Raw genomic sequence first — 21,661 nt, forward strand, 5'->3', positions numbered from 1 at the left:
CGTCCAAGTGAGAAACACACCTGTTTGAGGAACTTACTATCACCACTCTCACGCAGCTTAGGCAATAAGGTCAGACATGTGTGCTCCAACCCCAGATCTGTCACTCACTACCAAGGTCACTTAGGTCAATTACTCGATTTCCTCCTATGTAAAATGGGGTACAAAATAGCTCCCTCACAGGGCCACCAGGACGACTTTCCAGGAGTGTGTGATACAGCATGTGTGATACACCACTGGCCGGCAGGGTGCTCGGTAACAATGTTCTCTGGAGCCTTGTCCTTGTCTGAAGGCCACCAGTAGAAGTCCTTTCTAGGCCCTGATCCTGGGATGCCGGCAATCTGACCCAGCCCCTGCCATGGTCAGCTCAGGCAGTTTCAACCAGTGTTAAGAGCTGCTCCCCTGACTTCAAAATCATTGCTGTCTGGCCACAGTGGTCTGTCTGCTCCTGCCCACTCCTAGCCCTAGCCCCCGGCCATCTGCTGCGGTGACTGCTAGGAATGGGATGCAGGGTTGGCCCCAAGTCACCTTCATCATCTCTTTGGATAGCTCCCTCATGGTGGCCTGGATTTCTGGGATCTTCACAAGACTCTGCATGGCCTTCATCACTTCTGTGCTCTTCTGCAGGGAACCAGCCACTCGCAAGACCGCTGAGAGGGAAAAGTAAGAGGGCTGTTTAACAGAATGTGACGCTGGATTAACAGTCGTAAGGTACTCTAATAAAAGAGAACAGCCCTAGGCGGACTCCCAAAGCTATTATGAACCTACAGACCACAGCACTGTGCCAGCTGACCAAGACACTGACTTCTCCCAATTGTATGTGACTTTGGCTACAACAGGTACACGTTCTCTGCGCATGCGCACAACCCAGCCGATTTAGAAAGCAGCCTGAAGGCTTGCATCTAACCTTTAAGGAAGAAGTCAGCAGGAATGACCGTGACACCCAAGACAAGTCACACCCGGGAAGAACAGCTCTAGACCTTGACAGGCCACACTGGAAAATTCAACGCTTTAGGCTACCCAACTGGTGCTCCCCATACACCAGCCTATGGATGGCGGTGGCTCTGTGACAGACCTGTCACTGGTCCTCAGGAAAATGAGAGAAATCAGGATGAGATACATAATCAATCTGTGGGTCGCCATATGGCGGTTACTGTTCCTTGTTAAGGAAACGTTTTTGGTAGTCTGATCATATCCATACTATATATTCTATCTAAGAAATCACGATAACAGCAACTGGTCATCCCTCTGCCCTGACCCCGGCCACACACACATCTTTAACATGTCAAAATGGAAAGTTAGCACCTCTCCAAATCTGTTCTGGAATTTCAAGAGACTTCCGAGCTGTTCAACGACAGCTTTCACATCTAAGGAAGACAAGAGTGACCAGGGAAATGACTGTGTAACTTATACACAATTTTGTGATTTTTTTCCAAAGGAGTAAGGAAGTTTGCTAGCTGCAGAGAATATTTCATTTCCCTTAACACTGGAATGGAAAAGTAAAATACTGACCTATTTATTAACATTGAGATTATTATAACAGAAATATCAAGAATCTATATGGCTGAAATAATAAATTATATATGCCATTATAATGATACAAAAAAGTTCTAAAATATTAAAGTTACTATTGGTTATTGTAAAAAGGTAAAAAAAAGTTCTTTTGAACTATAATGTCTGAGTATGCGCACAATTTTTTATCCTAATTTGGGCCCTGAGTCTATATCAGAGAGTATGCCTGAATGTGACATTATTAAATAAACTTTTTTGAAATGAATTAGTAAAAACAAAAAGATAGGAGACAGAAAAAAATGGTGTGACAAGTGTTAAAATACTAAAAACACTTGTACTTTGAAAAAGGTATAAATTTCCAGTTGTTAAACAAGAAAGGGAAGAGTCAATACAGTGGGGGAAAGAGGAAGCAAAAAAAACTTAGAAACAAAACTAATTCCAAAAGATTTAATTCGATGACCGATCAGGATTGGGTAAGTGGATTTTTAAAAGGCCAAAAATAAATGTGTGAGCTACAATGGAAACTCAAAATAAAGAAGATAACATGTATACAGAGAAAAAGAAAAGACCAGACTAAGATGTACTTTCTGTGTTCCAAAAGGAAAAAAGCATGTGAGGCAGATAATAATTATTTTATAATAAAAATAGTCACCCCTACAAGAGAATGAGAAGACAAGCCATAAGCTAGAAGAAAATATTTGGAAAAGACACATCTTAGAAAGGACTGTTATCCAAAGAACTCTTAAAATTCAACAGTAAGGGGGCACCTGGGTAGAGTAGTTGTTAAGCGTCTGCCTTCGGCTCAGGGTGTGATCCGGCGTTACGGAATCAAGCCCCACATCGGGCTCCTTCGCTGGGAGCCTAATTCTTCCTCTCCCACTCCCCTGCTGTGTTCCCTCTCTCGCTGGCTCTCTGTCACATAAATAAATAAAATCTTAAAAAAAAAAAAAAAAAGGGGGCGCCTGGGTGGCACAGTGGTTAAGTGTCTGCCTTTGGCTCAGGGTGTGATCCCGGTGTTATGGGATCTAGCCCCACATCAGGCTCCTCTGCTATGAGCCTGCTTCTTCCTCTCCCACTCCCCTGCTGTGTTCCCTCTCTCGCTGGCTGTCTCTCTGTCACAGAAATAAATAAAATCTTAAAAAAAAAAGCGGGGGGGCACCTGGGTGGCACAGCGGTTAAGTGTCTGCCTTCGGCTCAGGGCGTGATCCCGGCGTTATGGGATCGAGCCCCACATCAGGCTCCTCTGCTATGAGCCTGCTTCTTCCTCTCCCACTCCCCCTGCTTGTGTTCCCTCTCTCGCTGTCTCTCTGTCAGATAAATAAAAATCTTAAAAAAAAAAAAACTCAACAGTAAGAAAATGAACAGCCCAATTAAAAATAGGCAAAAGACCTAAACAGATACCTCACCAAAAAAGATAAACAGATGGCAAAACAAAACAAAACAAAACAAAAAAAACAACCTGTCATTAGGGAACTGCAAATTAAACAGAGAGATACCACTACACATGTATTAAAACTGTCAAAATCCAAAACACTGACAACACTGAATGCTGGCGAGGATGTGGAACTATAGGAGCTCTACTTCATTGCTGATGGGAATGCAAAATGGTACAGCTACTTTGGAAGACAATCTGGCAATTTCTTACAAAACTAGACATATTTTTACTATATGATCCAACAATTGTACTCCTTGGTATTTACCCAAATGAGCTGAAACATACATCTACACAAAAACCTGCAGCTTAGCAGCTTTCTTCGTAACTGCCAAAACTTAGAAGCAGCCATTATATTGCTTGAATGTGAATGATGATGGATAAAGTGTGGTACATACAGACAATGGAATATTCAGCACTAAAAAGAAATGAACTCTTGGGGCGCCTGGGTGGCACAGCGGTTAAGCGTCTGCCTTCAGCTCAGGGCGTGATCCCGGTGTTCTGGGATCGAGCCCCACATCAGGCTCCTCTGCTATGAGCCTGCTTCTTCCTCTCCCACTCCCCTGCTTGTGTTCCCTCTCTCGCTGGCTGTCTCTATCTGTTGAATAAATAAATAAAATCTTTAAAAAAAAAAAAAAGAAATGAACTCTCAAGCCATTAAAAAAATGAAGGAAGCTTACATGCGTATTAGTAAATGAAAGAAGCCAATCTAAAAGGCTTACACACCCTACGATTCCAACCATATGACATTCTGGAAAAGGCAAAACTAGGGAGACAGTAAAAAGATCAGTGGTTGCCAGGGGTTGGGGGAGGAAGGGGTGAACAGGCAGAACACAGAGGATTTTTAGCTACATATATTTCACAAAAAAAGAATCTCTGGGGCACCTGGGTGGCTCAGTCAGTTAAACGGGGGGGGGGGGGGGAATGGAGCTTGCTTAAGATTCTCTCCCTCTCCCTCTCCCCTCTACCTCCCCACCCAGCTCACAGGCACAGACGCACGCTCTCTCTAAAGAAAAACAACAAAAAACCTCCAAAACGTTAAAACAGTACAGAAAACTTGCTGACATTTAAAATTAGATCCAAGTCACACAGAAGGGATCATGAAATAAGCAGCATTTCCCGGTTGTAGCTCTTTCGGCTAGCCCCTCCCCACCCACCGCCAGGCCTTCCTGCCGCTCGGCCAGTGTCCAGGCTCCTCCAGCGGCGGGGCCTCTGCACATGCTCCTACCTCAACATGCAGAGCAGGCCCCACCAACAGCTCTCTACAGTGGGAACGTGCCGGACAGATGGCTTTTTTTTTCCTTAACGGTACGCTACATGAATTTGTAGGCCATCTTTATGCAAGGACCATCGAATCTTCTCATTAAGGTATTACAGGCTTGTCCAAGAGAGGACAAGATTTCTTTTTTATTTGAAGTGCACTCCCGATTTTACTCCAGTGCCTAGCACTGTGCCTGACACAGCTAACACTCAAATACTTGTTGAAGAAAAGCAACAAATGAACTCAGAAGACAACAAGACTATCACTCAAATTTGACTTTAAAAAATGTTAAACATACTCATGTCTTAATAGCAAACAACACTGAGGTGGTTAAAAAAGACTCAAGTGCTTCTACATATAATGACATATTTAAGTCAGAAATGTGTTTTTCCTTTTTTGTACTGACAATAAAAAATCCAGAACATTTTTTATAGAAATAAAATCAATCAATTTCATATGGCAAAAGGAAAGGGAGGGATTTCAACAAACAGAAACTAGTTCTCCCCAAATTCTCAATTACAGACATAGAATGGCTACATACTGGTGACAATAACAGACCAAATGATCTCAGAAAAGAAATGAAAATCCAGAAATAAACATAAAAAACAACAGAAAAACATTTAAAACCCAGAAATAAACATAAAAAAAACACAAGTATTTAAAGGGTTAATCTTTCAGCATTTCACTGTGGAAATTTCCAATATACACAAAAGTAGAGACGTGTCAGTTCACCAAAGAGGAGATACGGCTGGCAAGTGAGCACATGAAAAAATGTCTGCTCATCAGCCGCTGGGGAAATGCAAATTAAAACCATGATCAGCTCCACACACCCATCAGAATGGCCAAAATAAAAAATAATGACACTACTAAATGTTGTGGAGGATGTAGGAAAAACTGGATCACTCATACACTGACATGTGGGCATTTAAGATGTGCCGCCACTCTGGACAACAATTTGACAGTTCCTCATATACAACCACAAAACCCAGCAATGTTCTCCTGAGCATCGATCACAGAGAAAAGATGAATGTTCTTGCAAAAGCCTGCATACTTTTGGAGCAGCTTTACTCAAAAGAGCTGATAACTGCAAACAACCCAGAGGTCCTTCAACAGGTGAATGGTTCAACTGTGGCACATCCATACCATGGAATACTACTCAGCAATAAAAAAGGAATGAACCACTGATACATGCAAATCCTGGGTTAATTTCCAGAGAATTACACTGAGTGGAAAAAAATCAATCCCAAGAGGTTACATATTGTCTGATTCCATTTAAATAACATTCCTGAAATGACAAAATTATAAAATGGAGAACAGATTAGTGGTTGCCAGAGATGGGCAGGGAGGGAGATGCCAGAGATTAGGTGGGTAGGTGTGGTTATAAAAGGACAACATGAGAGATCCTATAGAGATGGAAACTGAAAATATTCTTCAGCTTGACTATATCAATGCCAATAACCTGGTTGGGATATTATAATTCTGTAAGATGTTATCATTTGGGGAAAACTGGCTAAGGGTACACAGAATCTCTGTGTATTACTTCTCACAACTGGGTGTATGTGAATCTACAATTATCTCAAAATAAAAACCTTAATTAAAAACCCTCAGAAAATGCTGGGTGGCTCAGTCAGTTAAGCATCCGCCCTTGGCTCAGGTCATGATCCCAGCATCCTGGGATCAAGCCCCACATCAGGCTCCCTGCTCAGTGGGGAGTTTCCTTCCCCCTCTGCCCCTGCTCGTGCTCTCTCTCTCATGCTCTCTCTCAAATAAATAAAACATTAAAAAAGAATATACAAAAATAAAGCAACAATATATTCCAATGCCTGCCTGCTAAAAAAGATACTATACACACAAAAATACAAGTTCTGCTATGAATACTACCACAACAATAACCAAAGATGGAAACAAAAGTAGCTAAATACAGGCTTCACTTCAGAATCAGCAATGCAAAAACTAATGTAGATATTCTGAAAGGAATTTGACACCAATACTGAAACCAACAAAAGCACAAAACTCTACTTATCATTGGTTCTTGTGGAAATTACAGTTATACTTAAAAAACAGAAAAGGAAATTAAAATAAATATAAAAAAAATGGCATCAACACCAAAATGCTGCAGCTCCTTGATATTGAGAGCCCAGGGGAGAAAGAACTCACAAACTGGACTGTGGTTTTTAAAAGCCAATTCAAACATGGCAATCACAAACAGAACGAATACAATTTCAAGGAAATATGGAATCTCACAATATTTCACAAATGATAAGCGAAAGCTCAGAGAAGTGACAAGAACACTCAAGTGTCAAAAATAAGTATCTTTGGGGGCGCCTGGGTGGCTCAGTCGTTAAGCGTCTGCCTTCAGCTCAGGGCGCGATCTCGGAGTCCTGGGATCGAGCCCCGCATCAGGCTCCTCCGCTGGGAGCCTGCTTCTTCCTCTCCCACTCCCCCTGCTTGTGTTCCCTCTCTCAATAGCTGTCTGTCAAATGAATAAATAAAATCTTAAAAAAAAAAAAAGTATCTTTGAAGAGAATGAGATATTTTTTCCTTATTATAGGGTTCAGAAAAAGAGTTAAAAGATAAATGATTTACAAGAAACCTCTGATACATAATAGGAAATAAAGAACAGAAAGATAAAAATTAAAAGGAAAAGAAGACAATAAGCATTCTATAACATGGGGAACTCAACCAAAGGCCATAAAATAGAATTACAGTCACTAAAAATTATTGGAACCATGTATGTTTGGGAGACTTTCAAAATTTAAAATCGAGTTTATAATTTATACGCTACCACTTGAAAAAATAATTTGAAACGGTTATTACAAAGACATTGCATTAGCAGGTATGATAAAATAGGTAGAGAGGTGGAACTCCTGGGTGGCGCAGTCAGTTAGCATCTGCCTTCGACTCAGGTCATGATCCTAGGGTCTTGGGATCGAGCCCCACGTCGGACTCCCTGCTCAGGGGGGAGTCCGCTTCTCCCTCTCCTCCCCGATTGTGCTCTCTCATATAAATAAAATCTTAAAAAAATAAATAGAAAAGCTAAAAAGGGTGAGTTGATTCCACAAATGGAGGCCTAAGCTTCTCAGCAGTGGCAGGCCGAGTGGTTTGGGCTGGACGATTCTGCTGTAGGCGGCTGTTCGATGCATTCTAAGCGTTTAGCAGGGTCTGTGGCTCCTGCCCACCACATGCCAGCAGCACTCCCCCCACCCTCCAGCTGTGACAACCCAAAATGTCTCCCAGCACTGCCAAACGTCCCCTGAAGGGCAAGACAGCCCTCCGCTGGGGATCACTGACCTAGGCTGGGAGAGCTACTGCAACTGAGAATAAACTCAGCTTTGGCAGCTCAACAGCCAAGGTGCAAAGGCTGAAAGTGTTCTGAGCCTCTGTAAGGACACCACTGGTAGGAGCATACCGTTTCCATGGGAAAGATCATTTGTTTTCCAGCACGGGGTTCTAACAGAAATTTCACACCCCAATCTTTACTGACTACCCCAGTAATTGTACAGAAGTTATACAAACAGTCTTCATTTAGCTGTACCCTAGCGAGGAAGCATGCAGAGGAGTGCTATGCCAATCCAGCTCATACGGCCCAGGAAAGGCCTTTCTGTGGGAGCAAAGCTAAGAGGAAGGAGTATGTGGCTTGCTGACGATCTGCAGATGGGACCTTAAAAATTTTAGGACAACGGTCTCGTGTCACTGTCAATGACATGTTCTAGTACACGCACAGCTCAGTAAAAGAAGTATTCATATCAACAATAACTAAAATTAAAAAGGAAACAAACAAGCAATTTATTAGGGAGGTAAGTTTTTACCCTGTTAGAAATTCCTATTAATACTGTATTTTGTCTGTGCAAAGGAAAAATATTTCATTTGAAAAAGACAATTTGCTCTACAGATTTCAAATTTGTGAAAGTTTTGAAGGAAAACATTTAAAACCACTGAATAAACACATGGACAATACATAACACAGACATGTATTTATTTCAGAAGATTATTGTTCAGCAAATCTTACAGAAACTGAACTTTAATCTTGTATATACTAGATCACGTTAAACATTAAATGCCAAATAAAGGGAAAAGTCTGTTCCTGTGTGTTTATTTATGGGCTTGGACTCGGAGACCTGGGTAAGAAATATGTATGTATGCGTATCTATTACTGTACTATCCACTGTATATAACAATGTCTATGTATATAAGAACAGTATGTCACTACATGTACACGTCATTTATATATAATGACACCCTATGAAACAAAGCCGACTGCCCGACGCTCCGCACGGCACTCTAACAGTAGTTGCTGATGGGGAAGAGGCTGAGGCCACAACAAGGGAACTGGTGAACACTTTTTATTTTATATATTTATGTAGTTTTTTTTGTTTTACAGTAAACCTGCATAACTTTTAAATTAAAAATTCTTGGTTCAACATCATTTAAATTTTACAAACATTATGTTTCACCTCAAAGATCCATATTTTGCAAACTCACTTTCAAAGTGCTCCAATCAAAGCAAGAACACAAATAAAACAGAGGCCACAGAAGGAAATCGGGACGGTTCCTCCCTAAGTAGAGGGGCTGCCCTGGCCTGACCCCCCCTCTTCACTGCCTTTCTTGCTCCTCTAGACACTCTGTCTCAACTATCCACGGCCTTCGAGCTCCCATTCAGACCCTGCCTCCAGGACTCCACGATGGCTCAGCATCCAGGCCTAGCCCACCTTTATTTTTACTGTGACAAAATATGCATAACAAAATTTACTGTTTTAACCATTTTTAAGTGTCACAGTCACACTGTTGTGCAATCACCACCACCGTCTCTAGAACTTTTTTCAACTTCCCAAACTGAAATTCCATCTCCATTAAACTCTCAATGTCCCATTTCCCCTCCTTCCAACTCCTGGCAACCACCACTGTCCTGTCTCTATGGCTCTGACTATTCTAGGTCCCCCACGAAAGTGACGTCATATAGTTGCTACCTGTCCTTTCATGACAGGCCTATTACACTTAGCATAATGCCTTCAGGGTCCAACCACGTTGTAACGTGTCAGCATTTCCTTTTTTTTTTTTTTTTTAAAGATTATTTATTTATGTATTCAACAGAGAGAGACAGCCAGCGAGAGAGGGAACACAAGCAGTGGGAGAGGAAGAAGCAGGCTCATAGCAGAAGAGCCTGATGTGGGACTCGATCCCGTAACACCGGGATCACGCCCTGAGCCGAAGGCAGACGCTTAACCGCTTTGCCACCCAGGCGTCCCTCAGCATTTCTTTTTAACTTAAGGCTAAATCATGTTCCACTGTGTGTACACACCACATTTTATCCATTCATCCTACAACGGACGCTTGCGTTACCTTTACCTGTTGCCTACTGTCAATAATGTGACTATGAACGTGGATGTACAAATATCTGTTTGAGTCCCTGCTTTCAATTCTTTTAGGTATATACCCAGAGATGGAATTTCTGGATCACACGGCAATTCTATTTCCTGCCCCGCCTTCGAACATCTCTCTTAATTTACTCCCCCAATTAAAACATACTCATCATCTGTCTTATTCTGCAAGCAGCTGCTGTCAGAAAGCGATCATTTGGAAAGCATCTAATCATGACAATGTATTAATAGTTGACAAGGTTTAACATGTTACCCCTTGCAGGGACATCTGCATTTTAACCAAAGAACATCTTAAGGAAAATGACTACATCAAACGGTGGCTTTTCAAAGCAGCAGCAGCCTGAGGGTGGAAGGGGGGCGGACACCGAGGGCAAGACCTGATCTCTCTCGGGAACTCTCAGTACAGTATTTCTAATTTTCTCTTTTCTCCTTCCAAAATGTAGACTCTTCCCTCCTGCCCTGTCCTCGATGCCACCTCCAGTTACCCTCTCGGCTGTATTTCATTTGCCACAGGAACATCCTACTCTCGATCCTCTCGACAGCCCTTCCTGGGGGGCCTCCCACCAGGCATTGTGCTTACGTGCTAGGAAAGTAGGGCGATCCTGCGGGAGTCAGTCTGGACAGCCCCAAACAGAATCTCCATTCTCTCTTTAGAGCCTCTTCCTTCCCCTGGCTTTCCAGTGTCTTTTAATGGCCCTGCATTCTTCCCAGATTCAAGGGCTTAGAGCATTTCCAGCTTATTTATACTTTCACCACGTCCATTTACTCTGCATCCAGACTAGGTCTTCCTAGCACCCTCTCTTCCACTCCATCCCGTCAGACTGAGCTACTCAGCCCTGCCTGGCCAGGGGCCCTGGTCCCCCTGCCCACCCTCGGCTGTGCCAGCCCTCGCTGCGCTGCAGTCTGTGCTCGCAGGGGGCCAGCCGCTCCCCTGCCTAAAAAATGAATGACAACTCCTCAGTTTAACTGATAAAACTGACTCCAAATGATCTTTGGAGCTTTACCTCCCACTGCCCCTGCCCATGTGCTCTTGTCAAATGGTATCAAGTGCTGTTTGCTGAACACGGCCTGAAATATTTCACCTGTGCCTTTGTGCACCCCAACCAGTCAACTGAGAGGACTCCGATTCTCCCCAAAACACTTCTCTGAACTCCCCTTGCATATTAACCTGTGCCATCACTACCGCCCATCTCAACCTGAGCTTTCTCTGAAAACCGTTGCTCTCCTAACAGCTGTAAAAACCGTCTTCTTCACCTCCCTGCTCAGGCTCTCCGGCCACCCCTCCCCCTGCCCTCAGGCATCCCAACCTCCTAGAACTTCCTTCAGTGTTTTAAGTGCACAGTTCTTTTTGGCCCCAGGGCTTTCTGGCAATCTGGTTGGACCCCTCCCATCCCCCACCACCCATGTCCTCCTCCAGGTATCATCAGTCCTGGGAGCCATCGCTGACCTGACTGCAGTTCCCATTTATAGTCCCCGGGGGCTTACTGCAAATTTGTAGGCCATCCGCTTACTTCTTAAGTTTATTATTTCTTAGGTATTTTTATTTTTGTTAAATTTATCCAATTATTTGTTTTCCACTCCATACCCTAGAGGGCAATGACTGTGCCTGTAATGTTGATTATTTCATACCTGTGCCCAGCAATATGTCTGGCACATGATAGGGGCTAAAAAAATGGATTTATTAAATGTATTATCATTTCGCTCTTTGTAGTTTCGTCTATCTGCCTGAGAAGACTGGGGAAGGTCCTCAGGCAGCCTACACTTAACCCAGCCTCCCCACCCTATCCTCTCCCTTTCTTCCTTAAAAAAGAGGAGAGAGAGAGGGAAGAAGGGGGTGGTGAGAAGGAGCTCTGAGAAACAGTTCAAGGAACACTAGAACATTTCAGAAAGAAGACTATCAATATGAGGAACAGTTTGTGTTCATGAAATAAGAACAGGATGATTAAAAAAAAAAAGGTCAGAGAACTCTTCTGTGTAAATAAAGTTAAAACAGCCAAAATAAAAAATTCAAGAAAGGAAATGGAAAATAAAGTCGAAATTTCTCAGAAAGGAAAACACAGTGACAAAATTGATGACAGTGATACCCTGAACCTACATCTAAAGCAATCGCCACGTGCCAGGCGCTGAATAAGCCTCATACCTACCCTACGAGGAAGGTGCTGTTATGATTTTTTTTTTTAAGATTTTATTTATTTATTTGATAGAGACAGCCAGTGAGAGAGGTAACACAGCAGGGGGAGTGGGAGAGGAAGAAGCAGGCTCATAGCGGAGGAGCCTGATGTGGGGCTCGATCCCAGAACGCTGGGATCACGCCCTGAGCCGAAAGCAGACACTTAACCGCTGTGCCACGCAGGCGCCCCTATTATGATTTTCAAAACGGAAAACAGGAAAGGTAGAAAATTCAAGGATCAGTCTGGGAAATCTGACAACTAAAATCTTTTGCTTCCAGAAAGAAATAGAAAGTACAATGGAAAGGAAATGATCACATGAACATATCCAAAAAACTAAGAGAACAGGGAATAGAGGGACAGAACCCCTGTCTTCTAGAAATCCAAGTGAAAATATACACAGATGAAAGTGTGTGAGGTCTTGGGTTCCCAGGGGAAAATGCAGGGAGGGGGTGTGGGTACAGCTGAGGTACGACCAGCCACGATTTCTGTGTGGGCATGGCAATTCTGACATGCCCACTAAGACAAAAAGTGGAGATGCCAGCCATACACCAGGTGACAAAGTCGGGCTTGCAGATAAAAATGTGGAAAGCAAGATTTGGAGGAACGAGGTTAGGTGAGGTCACCTGGGGGACAGAGAATCTGGAAAACAGCAGAGGATCCAGAAAGGAGCTTTGGAGCACTTTGACATTTAAAGAGCAAGAAGCAGATATTTTACTTTTCGGTTGTGATAAAACCACAAATAATATATATTTGAAACCAATGATAAAATATATTATTACAGGTGTCTAAAGGAGAACAAGCTTCTGACTTCTCTGCAGTACATGAGAGCTTTTCTGATGTTTACTACTGAAAGAACATTCTGCAGAAGAGATTTTTCATGCAGATCACTTGTGAGCTGTAACTGAAAAGGTTTCTAGGAACCAGGACACACAAAGAAAAGGTGAACAGAAGACCATGATCAAGTACATTAGTTCCCTGAGAAATGTTTTCTGCTGTTAACAAGGTAACATTTCTCAAAAATTATGAAGTCTGACAAAGGCTGGTGAAGAGGTATGGAAAAAGAACTCTCAACCACTGCTGGTGGGAATGTAAATCAGTACAGCCTCTTCGGAGAGCAATTTCGCAATTCCACCAAAATTTAAGCCCAGTTATTTTTAATACAACAACCCCACTTCTGAGTATATAATTGTCCTAAAGAAACCTTAATGCATGTGCGAAAGTGAAAAGACATTCACAGCAGCACTGTAATAGCAAAAAAATTAAAACAGCCTAAATGTCCCTCAATGGGAGAAGGAAAAAAAGTGATACACCCATCTGATGGAACACCATCCAGTAGTTTAAAAATGCATCATTATCGGTATACTTCAAAACCACGACGATAAATGGAAACGAACTATGCACAATGGTACGTGTAGTGCAGTACCATCGTTACAAACTGTAACAGTCGTGACCGCGGTTACCTGTGGGGAGGCTGAGACGGAGGGGCTGAAACCGGGAAGGCATTATAAAGGAGCTTCAACTTTAGTAACAGGGCTTCTACTAGAATATAAAACTGCAGCTAACAGAACAAGATGTCAAACTTCACTGATTCTGGGTGACAGGTACCCGAGCACCTGCTACGTTAGCTGGTGTACCTCTATCTTGGCAATCGGGGAACCCAAGGGGCTGTGCGCACGGTGCTTTACTCACGGGAGAAGCGGGCAGCAGAGTAAGCTGTGCTTTCTAATGCTGATTCAGTAAATGCTGAACATTTTTAAAGTAAGTTCATCACGGTCAACTGAACACGTATCTTACCCTTTCAGCATGTTGCAGAAAGAACAGGAAGTGAACATGGAACCTTCCTTGCTGACTGAAAGGCAAGAGGACACTTAAGCTTTCAAACTGACAGGTAAGATTAGATTAGTTCTTCCCGGTCTCTGTGGTACTCCGGCTTCTTCAAAGGCATGCATCTAGATTATATATCCAGTATTTATCGAGTATATCCAGTATTTAAAGAGAGAGAGAGAGAGAGAGAGAGAGTGTGTGTGTGTGTGTGTGTGTGTGTAATTACTTAGGGCTGAAACAACAGATTTTAAAGTTAAGATATGGTATGGCTGCATTTTTTTGTTTTTTTCTCCTTCCCAATCCAGTTTTACTACAGTATCTGGAGAAAGAAACTGATGATATATTCATTACTAGGCATTCTTAACTACCACATCTAAATGTTAACATTGAATGCAAAGGAACACCTTCACAGCCAAATACAACCAAATAATGGACGAGGTACTCATTTGGCACCAGCTTCTAAACTGAAACATGCAAGTCTCCTAGCTTTTGAGTGTGATGTATCATCAATGTCATATCTGACAGAGAGCTGAAAATATTCCTTAGTGAAAAACTTCACTGTAATTTCTGAGTCAGTACTCAAGTCTAAATACCTTTTTTTTTTTTTTTAAGATTTTATTTATTTATTTGACAGAGAGAGAGCGAGAGAGGGAGTATAAGCAAGGGGAGTGGGAGAGGGAGAAGCTAGCTTCCTGCTGAGCAGGGAGCCTGATGCGGGGCTCGATCCCAGAACCTCTGGGATCATGACCTGAGCTGAAGGCAGACGCTTAACGACTGAGCCACTCAGGGGCCTCTCAAGTCTAAATATCTGACAGTCACCTGCTGCCATTCTCAAGGAATGATACTTCTGAGTTAGGACTTCTTAATTCAACAGAAATTAAGTAAAAAACCAGAAACCAACTGGCTGTAAAATTTAACCTGTGACCCAAGCTGCCATTGACCTGGAGACAGATGCAGTGAAAGATCATAACAGTATTATACTGGACAATAAAAGAAAACTAAATTATGTTTATTTTAAATATTATAACACATTTTTTGAAATTAAACTGATAGTTCACATGTGTGCTGAATACCTATTACATAGTCTGGGATTCCTAAGATGTAAGGAAGCACTGGGGAGACCGCCAGAGATACGGCAGAAAAGGAGGTGGGTGAAAGCCAAAGACAAACATGGACTATTTTAAAATTCTGCCTCGGGTGCTCTGCACCCGGACAGAGGGAATGCTCTTCTGCCTCCTCCAACGCACTTCTTACTCCCATGAGTCAACGCTCAGGTCACTTTACAACACTGTTCACATAATGGATAATATTCTAAGTAAAGCAGATTGATATGCCATTATTATAACAACACAGGCGAAAGAAAACGAATCATAAAATGATAGTCGTAATTATATTCTGCATCTGCGTAACACTCCAATGAAGACAATATAAAGAGTACAAACCAGAGCTGAGACGGTTTCTCCTACTCAAGGAAAGCAGCCCGTGCTGCTAACAAGAGCGAGCGCATGAGCGCCGACGAGGGGCAGGAAGGTAACCGCCATCTTACCCAGCTGGTTCTTCATCCCCATGAGCACGGAGTTCATGTGGGCTTTGGAAGCGTAGAGCTTGCTCACGGCCTTCCTCGACCTGATCATCTCCTTGGCTAGAACCACACAGACGTCCTTCTGACCCTTCCTGGCAGCATCCTTCACGGACCGTTTCACTTTTTCTTCTTCTCTTTGGATATCTAAATTTGGAACATAACACAAAACACCAAAAAATTCAAGGTAAAGCGGGACATGTATTGGCACTCAAATCTGTTCTTACGGTGATCTAAGTGCGTCTATTAAAAGGAAAACAGGGGCAGCGGGCTGGCTCAGTCAGTGAAGCCTTTGAATCTCTGGGTTGTGAGTTCAAGCCCCATGTTGAGTGTAGAGATTTCTTAAAAATAAAATCTTAAAAAAAAATTAAAAATAGAAGGAAAACAGAGAGGAAAACATTCACTGGTCTTTATGACTGTCTTCATGCAGGTAGTACACTGGTTTTATTTCTACAGCTTTATAGTAAGTTTTGAAATAAGAGGGTGTGAGTCCTCTTTGTTCTTTTTCAAAACTGTTTTAGCTCTTCCTTGAGATTCTATATGAATTTTTAAATGGATTTTCTATTTCTAAAAAAAAAGTCATTGGGATTTTGATAGGGATTGCACTGAATCTCCAGATCAGATTGGGTGTTACTGATATCTTAACAATATTAAGTACTCCAAATCCATGGACACAGAATGTCTTTCCATTTATTTATATCTTTAATTTCTTTCAGTAATGTTTTCTAGTTTTCACTGTACAAGGCTTTCACCTCCTTGGCTAAGTTAATTCCAAGGATTTCATTCTTTTTGTTGCTACTATACATAGGATTGTTTTCTTAATTTCCTTTTCAGACTGTTCACTGTTAGTGTACAGAAATGCCACCGACTTTTGTGTGTTTTGTATCCTGCTAATTTGCTGAACTCATGTATTAGTTCTAACAAAACAGTTTTTTTAGAACTAATAGATTTGTTTGGAATCTTTAGGGTTTATACGCACACATAAGATCAATACAAAAAGGTAATTTCACTTCTTCCTTTCCAATCTGGATGCCTTTTATTTCTTTTACTTAATTGCTCTGGTTAGAGCTTCCAGTACTCTGTTGGAGAGAAGTAGCCAAAGGCAGACATCCTTGCATTGTTCCTGATCATAGAGAAAAACTCTTCTTTCACCACTGAGTGTAATGTTTGCTGTGGATTTTTCACATATGGCTTTCATTATATTGAGGCAATTTCCTTCTATTCCTAGTTTGTTGAATGTTACCATAAAAGGGTGTCAAATTCTGTCAAATGCTTTTCTGCATCAACTGAGATGATCATGTGGTTTTTCTTCCTTTATTTTGTTGATGTACTATATTACATTGGTTGATTTACATATATTGAACTATCCTTGCATTCCAGGAATCCCACTTGGTCATGGTATATAATCCTTTCGAATTGTCTGCATTTTTAAAAAATTTCTGCATCAGGGGCGCCTGGGTAGCGCAGTCGTTAAGCGTCTGCCTTCGGCTCAGGGCGTGATCCCGGCGTTCTGGGATCGAGCCCCGCATCAGGCTCCTCCGCTGGGAGCCTGCTTCTTCCTCTCCCACTCCCCCTGCTTGTGTTCCCTCTCTCGCTGGCTGTCTCTCTCTCTGTCAAATAAATAAATAAAATCTTTAAAAAAAAAATTTCTGCATCAGTGTTCATAAGGGATATTGGTCTATAGTTCTCTCTTCCTGTAGTGTATCAAGGTAATGATGGCTTTACAAAACAACTAAGGAAATGTTTTCTCCTAATTTTTTGGAAAAGTATGAGAAGAACTGGGGTTAGTTCTTTAAATATTTGGTAGAAATCACCAGTGAATACATCAGGTCAAGAATTTTTCTTTGTTAGGAGATTTTTTTATTACTGATTCAATCAAGTCTGTTCAGATTTGCTCTTTACTTTCAGTCTTGGTAGGTTTTGTGATTCTAGGAATTTGTCCATTTCAAAATGTGTTATCCAATTCATTGGTACACAACTGTTCACAGTGCCCTTATATATTTTTTAATTTCTGGAGAATCATAATAATGCTCCCACTTTCATTTACGATTTTAGGGACTTGAGTCCTTTCTCTTTCCTCCCACTTTTATTCAATCTAGCCAAAGATTGGTTAATTTTGTTGGTCTTTTCAAAGAACTCACTCTTGGTTTCTTGTTCTCTACTGTTTTTCTATTCTCTATTTTACTTCTCTCTGCTCTAATCCTTATTATTTCTTTCATTCTGCCAGGTTTAGGTAGTTTCTTGTTCTTCTCAATCTGGGAGATGTAGAGTTAGAGGTGGTTGATTTGAGATCTTTCCTCTTTTTTAATATTAGCATTTTTATAGCCACAATTTCCCTCTGAGCACTGCTTTTGCTACACAGCACAAGTTTTGATACATTGTGTTGTAGTTTTCACTCATCTCTAAATACTTTCTAGTTTCCCTTGTGAATTTTTTTGACACATCTGTTGTTTTAAGAGTGTGTTATTTTTCTAATATTTGTGAATTTTCCAGTGTTCCTTCTTCTACTGACTTCTAATCAACCCTTGTAGTCAGAAAAGATATTTTATATATTTTTTAAATTGACCGAGACTTGAATTTTGAGCTAACACATGGTCCATTCTGAAGAATGTCCCATGAGCACTTCAAAAAAATGTGTATTCTGTTGTTGGGTATTCTGTAGAGGTCTATTAGATCTAGTTGATTCATTGTGTTGTTCAAGTACTCTTATTTCCTTATTTATCTTCTGTCTGGTTGTTATATTCACATTTTTAAAAAAGATTTATTTATTTAGAGACCGTACACATGAGCAGGGGGGAGGGGCAGAAGGACAGAGAGAAAGAGAATCTCAAGCAGACTCCACACTGAGCGTGGAGCCTGACTTGGGGCTTGATCTCACAACCCTGAATCATTACCTGAGTCAAAATCGAGGCTTAACCGACTCAGCCAATCAGGTGCCCTTGACTGTTACATTCACTTTTGAGAGCAGGTTATTAAAGTCTCCAATTATTATTGTAGAATTATTTCCCCCTTTAATTTTGTCAATTTTTGCTTCACATATTTTGACAATCTGTTTTTAGGTGCACATATGTGTATAATTGTTATATCCTCTTATTCTACTGAAACTGTTAGTAATATAGAATGTCTTTTTGACTGATAATCTTTTTGATTTAAAGTTTGTTTTATATTAGTATAGCAACTTCCACTCTCTTTGGTTACCATTTCCATGGGACAACTTTTTCTGTACTTTCACTCTTAACCTATTTGTACTTTGGGATCTAAAGTGAGTGCCTTATAGACAGCATAGAGTAAGATCATTTTTAAAAAATCAATTTTGTTAAGCTCTTTCAACTGAAGAGTTTAATCCATTTACATTTAATTACTGACAAGAAGGTGCCTACTTCTGCCATTTTGCCAATTTTTCTGTAGGCCTTACAACTTTCTTGTCTTTCATTTCCTGCACTAATGTCTTCTTTTCTGTTTTCTTCATAGTGAAACTTTTCAAATCCTATTTCATTGGCTTTTCTGTATAATCTATAGCTATTTTCTTAGTGGTTACCATAGGGATTACAGTTAATATACTAAAGTTATAATACTAATTTGAATTTATATGAGCTTAACTTCAAAAGCATATAAAAACTTTATTTCTATACAGCTCTGTCCCCACCCCATTCAGTTACTGATGTCACAAAAGTACATCTTTCTGTAGTGTGAGTTCAAAAACATAGCCTAATATATTTTTTTCAAATGCCCAAGTCTCCTAAATCATGTAGGAAACAAAAAAATGGAGTTACAAACTGAATTTACAAAAATGTTAGCTTTTATAACTGCCCATGTATTTACCTTTAACAGAGGTATTTATTCTTTTATATGGCTTCAAGTTACTATCATATTTTAATTTCAACCAGAAGGACACCCTGTAGCACTTCCTGCCAGGCTGGTCTAGTGGTAACAAACTCTCTCAGCTTGTTTATCCAGGAATGCCTTGATTTCTCCCTTGTTTTGCTGGATATAAGATTCTTGGTTGATAGTTCCTCTTTCGGCATTTGAATATATTAACCCACTGCCTCCTGGCCCTCAACACTTCTGGTGAGAAATCTGCTGAAAATCTTACTATGGATCCTTTTATATGGTAAGTCCTCTCTCACTGCTTTAAACATTATCTATCTAAAGTCTGATATTATGGGGCGCCTGGGTGGCACAGCGGTTAAGTGTCTGCCTTCAGCTCAGGGCATGATCCCGGCGTTATGGGATCGAGCCCCACATCAGGCTCCTCTGCTATGAGCCTGCTTCTTTCTCTCCCACTCCCCCTGCTTGTGTTCCCTCTCTTGCTGGCTGTCTCTATCTCTGTCAAATAAATAAATAAAATCTTTAAGAAAAAATAAATAAAGTCTGATATTATAATGTGGCATTATAATGAGCATTGGTCTCTTTGAGTATACACTATTTGGAATATGTGACGCTTCTTGGATGATTATATTCATGTCTTTCATAAAATTTGAGATGTTTCTGTCACTAGTCTTTTAAATCATCTCCCTGCCCCTTTCTCTATTTTCCTTCTGGGATTCCCACAAAGTGTATGCTGGTCCACTTCATGGTGTCCTACAGATTCCTTAGGCTCAGTTTACTTCAATTTTCCCCCCTTCTCCTCAGACTTGATAATTCCAACTGTACTATTTTCAAGTTCACTAATTCTTCTGCCTGCTCAAATCTGCTTTCAAGTAACTCTAATAAATTTTTCATTTCAGTTATTGTACTTTTCAGCAGAATTTCTTTTTGGTGTCTTTTCATGTTTTCTCTTTTTATTGATATTTCCACTTTATTCATGTTTCATTTTCTTGACTTTGCCCACATTTTATTTTGGCTCTTTGCACATCTTTAGAACACAAGTATCTGTTGAATAAACAGTCATCTGGTCTTAGGGACATTTTCTGTTCATTTATTTTCCTTTGGATGGGCCATACTTTCCTGTTTGTACATCTTGTGATTTTGCTGTTGTTGAAAATCAGACACTTGAATCTCATAACTCTGAAGTCAGACTGTCCCACTTCACCAGGGTTTGCTGTTTTTCTTTTTTACTGCTGCAGGGTATCTCTGTGCTGGGGATCAACCTACACTGTAAACTTAAAGTCTTCTCAGGTCTTTGCAGACCTGTAGCTTGACCTGGGTGTGCACAGTGACGTTTTCTATTCTGCCATATATGTGGTTGCTTTTGAATGTCTTAGCCCTTGATATTAGGAATGTAAGATGGTGCAGTGTGCTATGGAAAGCATTATGGTGTTTCCTCAAAAATTAAATATAGAATTACCATTTGACCCAGCAATTCCACTATAGGGTATACAGTACCAAAAAAAAAAAAAAAAAAAAAAAAAAAAGAGAGAGAGAGAGAGAGAAAAGGGATTCAAACAGATACATGTACACTCATGTTCAGAACAACATTATTCACAATAACCCAAAGGCAGAAGCACCCATATGTCCATATTAAGATGAATAAACAAAATGAAGCATGCATACAATGAAGTATTTCAATCTTAAAAAGTTAACTCTGACTCATGCTATACAACATGAATGAACGTTGAAAACATTATGGTAAGTAAAATAAGCCAGGCACAAAGGGACAAATATTCTTTGATTCCACTTATATGAGGTACTTATAATAGTCAAATTATACACATAGACAGAAAATAGAATAGTGGTTACCAGGGGATTTGGTGTCGGTTGCAGGGGTGGAGTGGTGGGGGAGACATGGTGAGTTATTATTTAACGGGTACAGAGTTTCAGTATGGGATGAAGGAAAAGTATGGAGATGGACAGTGGTAATGGTTCCACAGCAATGTGAATGTACTTAACGCCACTGAACTATATACTTAAAACTGATTAGTTTTAGGTTATATATATTTTATTGTAATAAGAAATAGATTAATGAAACCGCAACAAGAAAAGTATAAGCCATTCATAAATATTTATGTGTAAATACAAGTATAGACAGACATATCTGAAAGGATGATTACCAAAATATTTATGGTATTATCTTTGGGAGAATTTCAGGGTGATTTTAACTTTCTTATTTATACTTTTCTGCATCAATATGCATATTATTACCTTTATACTCATGGGGGAGGGATGTAGAAACCAAGCTATTTTCATTTGAGGAAAGGGGCAATATAAATGATCTAAATTCATACCAATACTGCCTATCATGAGTGCTCTAAATGTGTTTCACATTTAACTGAAAGCTAAAAATGTGGAATACCTCGAGTCCTCCACGAGAAGATGAGAACTACCTATAGTTATACTTTGCTTTTTTGAGGTTACTATTTTCTCTTTAAACTTTTTATTTAAGTATAGCATACACACAGAAAAGTATACATAACTGTAGAGCTAAATGAATTTTCACAAAGTAAGCACACCCATATAACCGGGAACCAGATCAAGAAACAAAGTATTACAAAGGTCCCTTTATGTCCACCTTAATTCATCATGCCCCCAAGGGTAACCAATATCCTGACTTCAAGATCATAGGTTAAT

At 40.5% G+C, this 21,661-nt stretch overlaps 1 protein-coding gene across 3 annotated transcripts in view; it reads right to left on the minus strand.

The window, feature by feature from the left end:
- RNF103 (ring finger protein 103) overlaps positions 1-21,661 on the minus strand; it is an 89,671-nt gene that overhangs the window by 6,072 nt on the left and 61,938 nt on the right. For all 3 annotated transcript variants that reach the window (XM_026481317.4, XM_026481287.4, XM_026481294.4), the window contains 2 exons: positions 15,122-15,301; positions 526-647 (listed from right to left, as the gene is read on the minus strand). In XM_026481317.4, the coding sequence (XP_026337102.1) occupies positions 526-647; positions 15,122-15,301 (302 nt within the window). The remainder of the gene's footprint in view (positions 1-525; positions 648-15,121; positions 15,302-21,661) is intronic.

Source organism: Ursus arctos, unplaced genomic scaffold, assembly GCF_023065955.2.
Source record: "Ursus arctos isolate Adak ecotype North America unplaced genomic scaffold, UrsArc2.0 scaffold_8, whole genome shotgun sequence".
NCBI classification, from domain to species: domain Eukaryota; kingdom Metazoa; phylum Chordata; class Mammalia; order Carnivora; family Ursidae; genus Ursus; species Ursus arctos.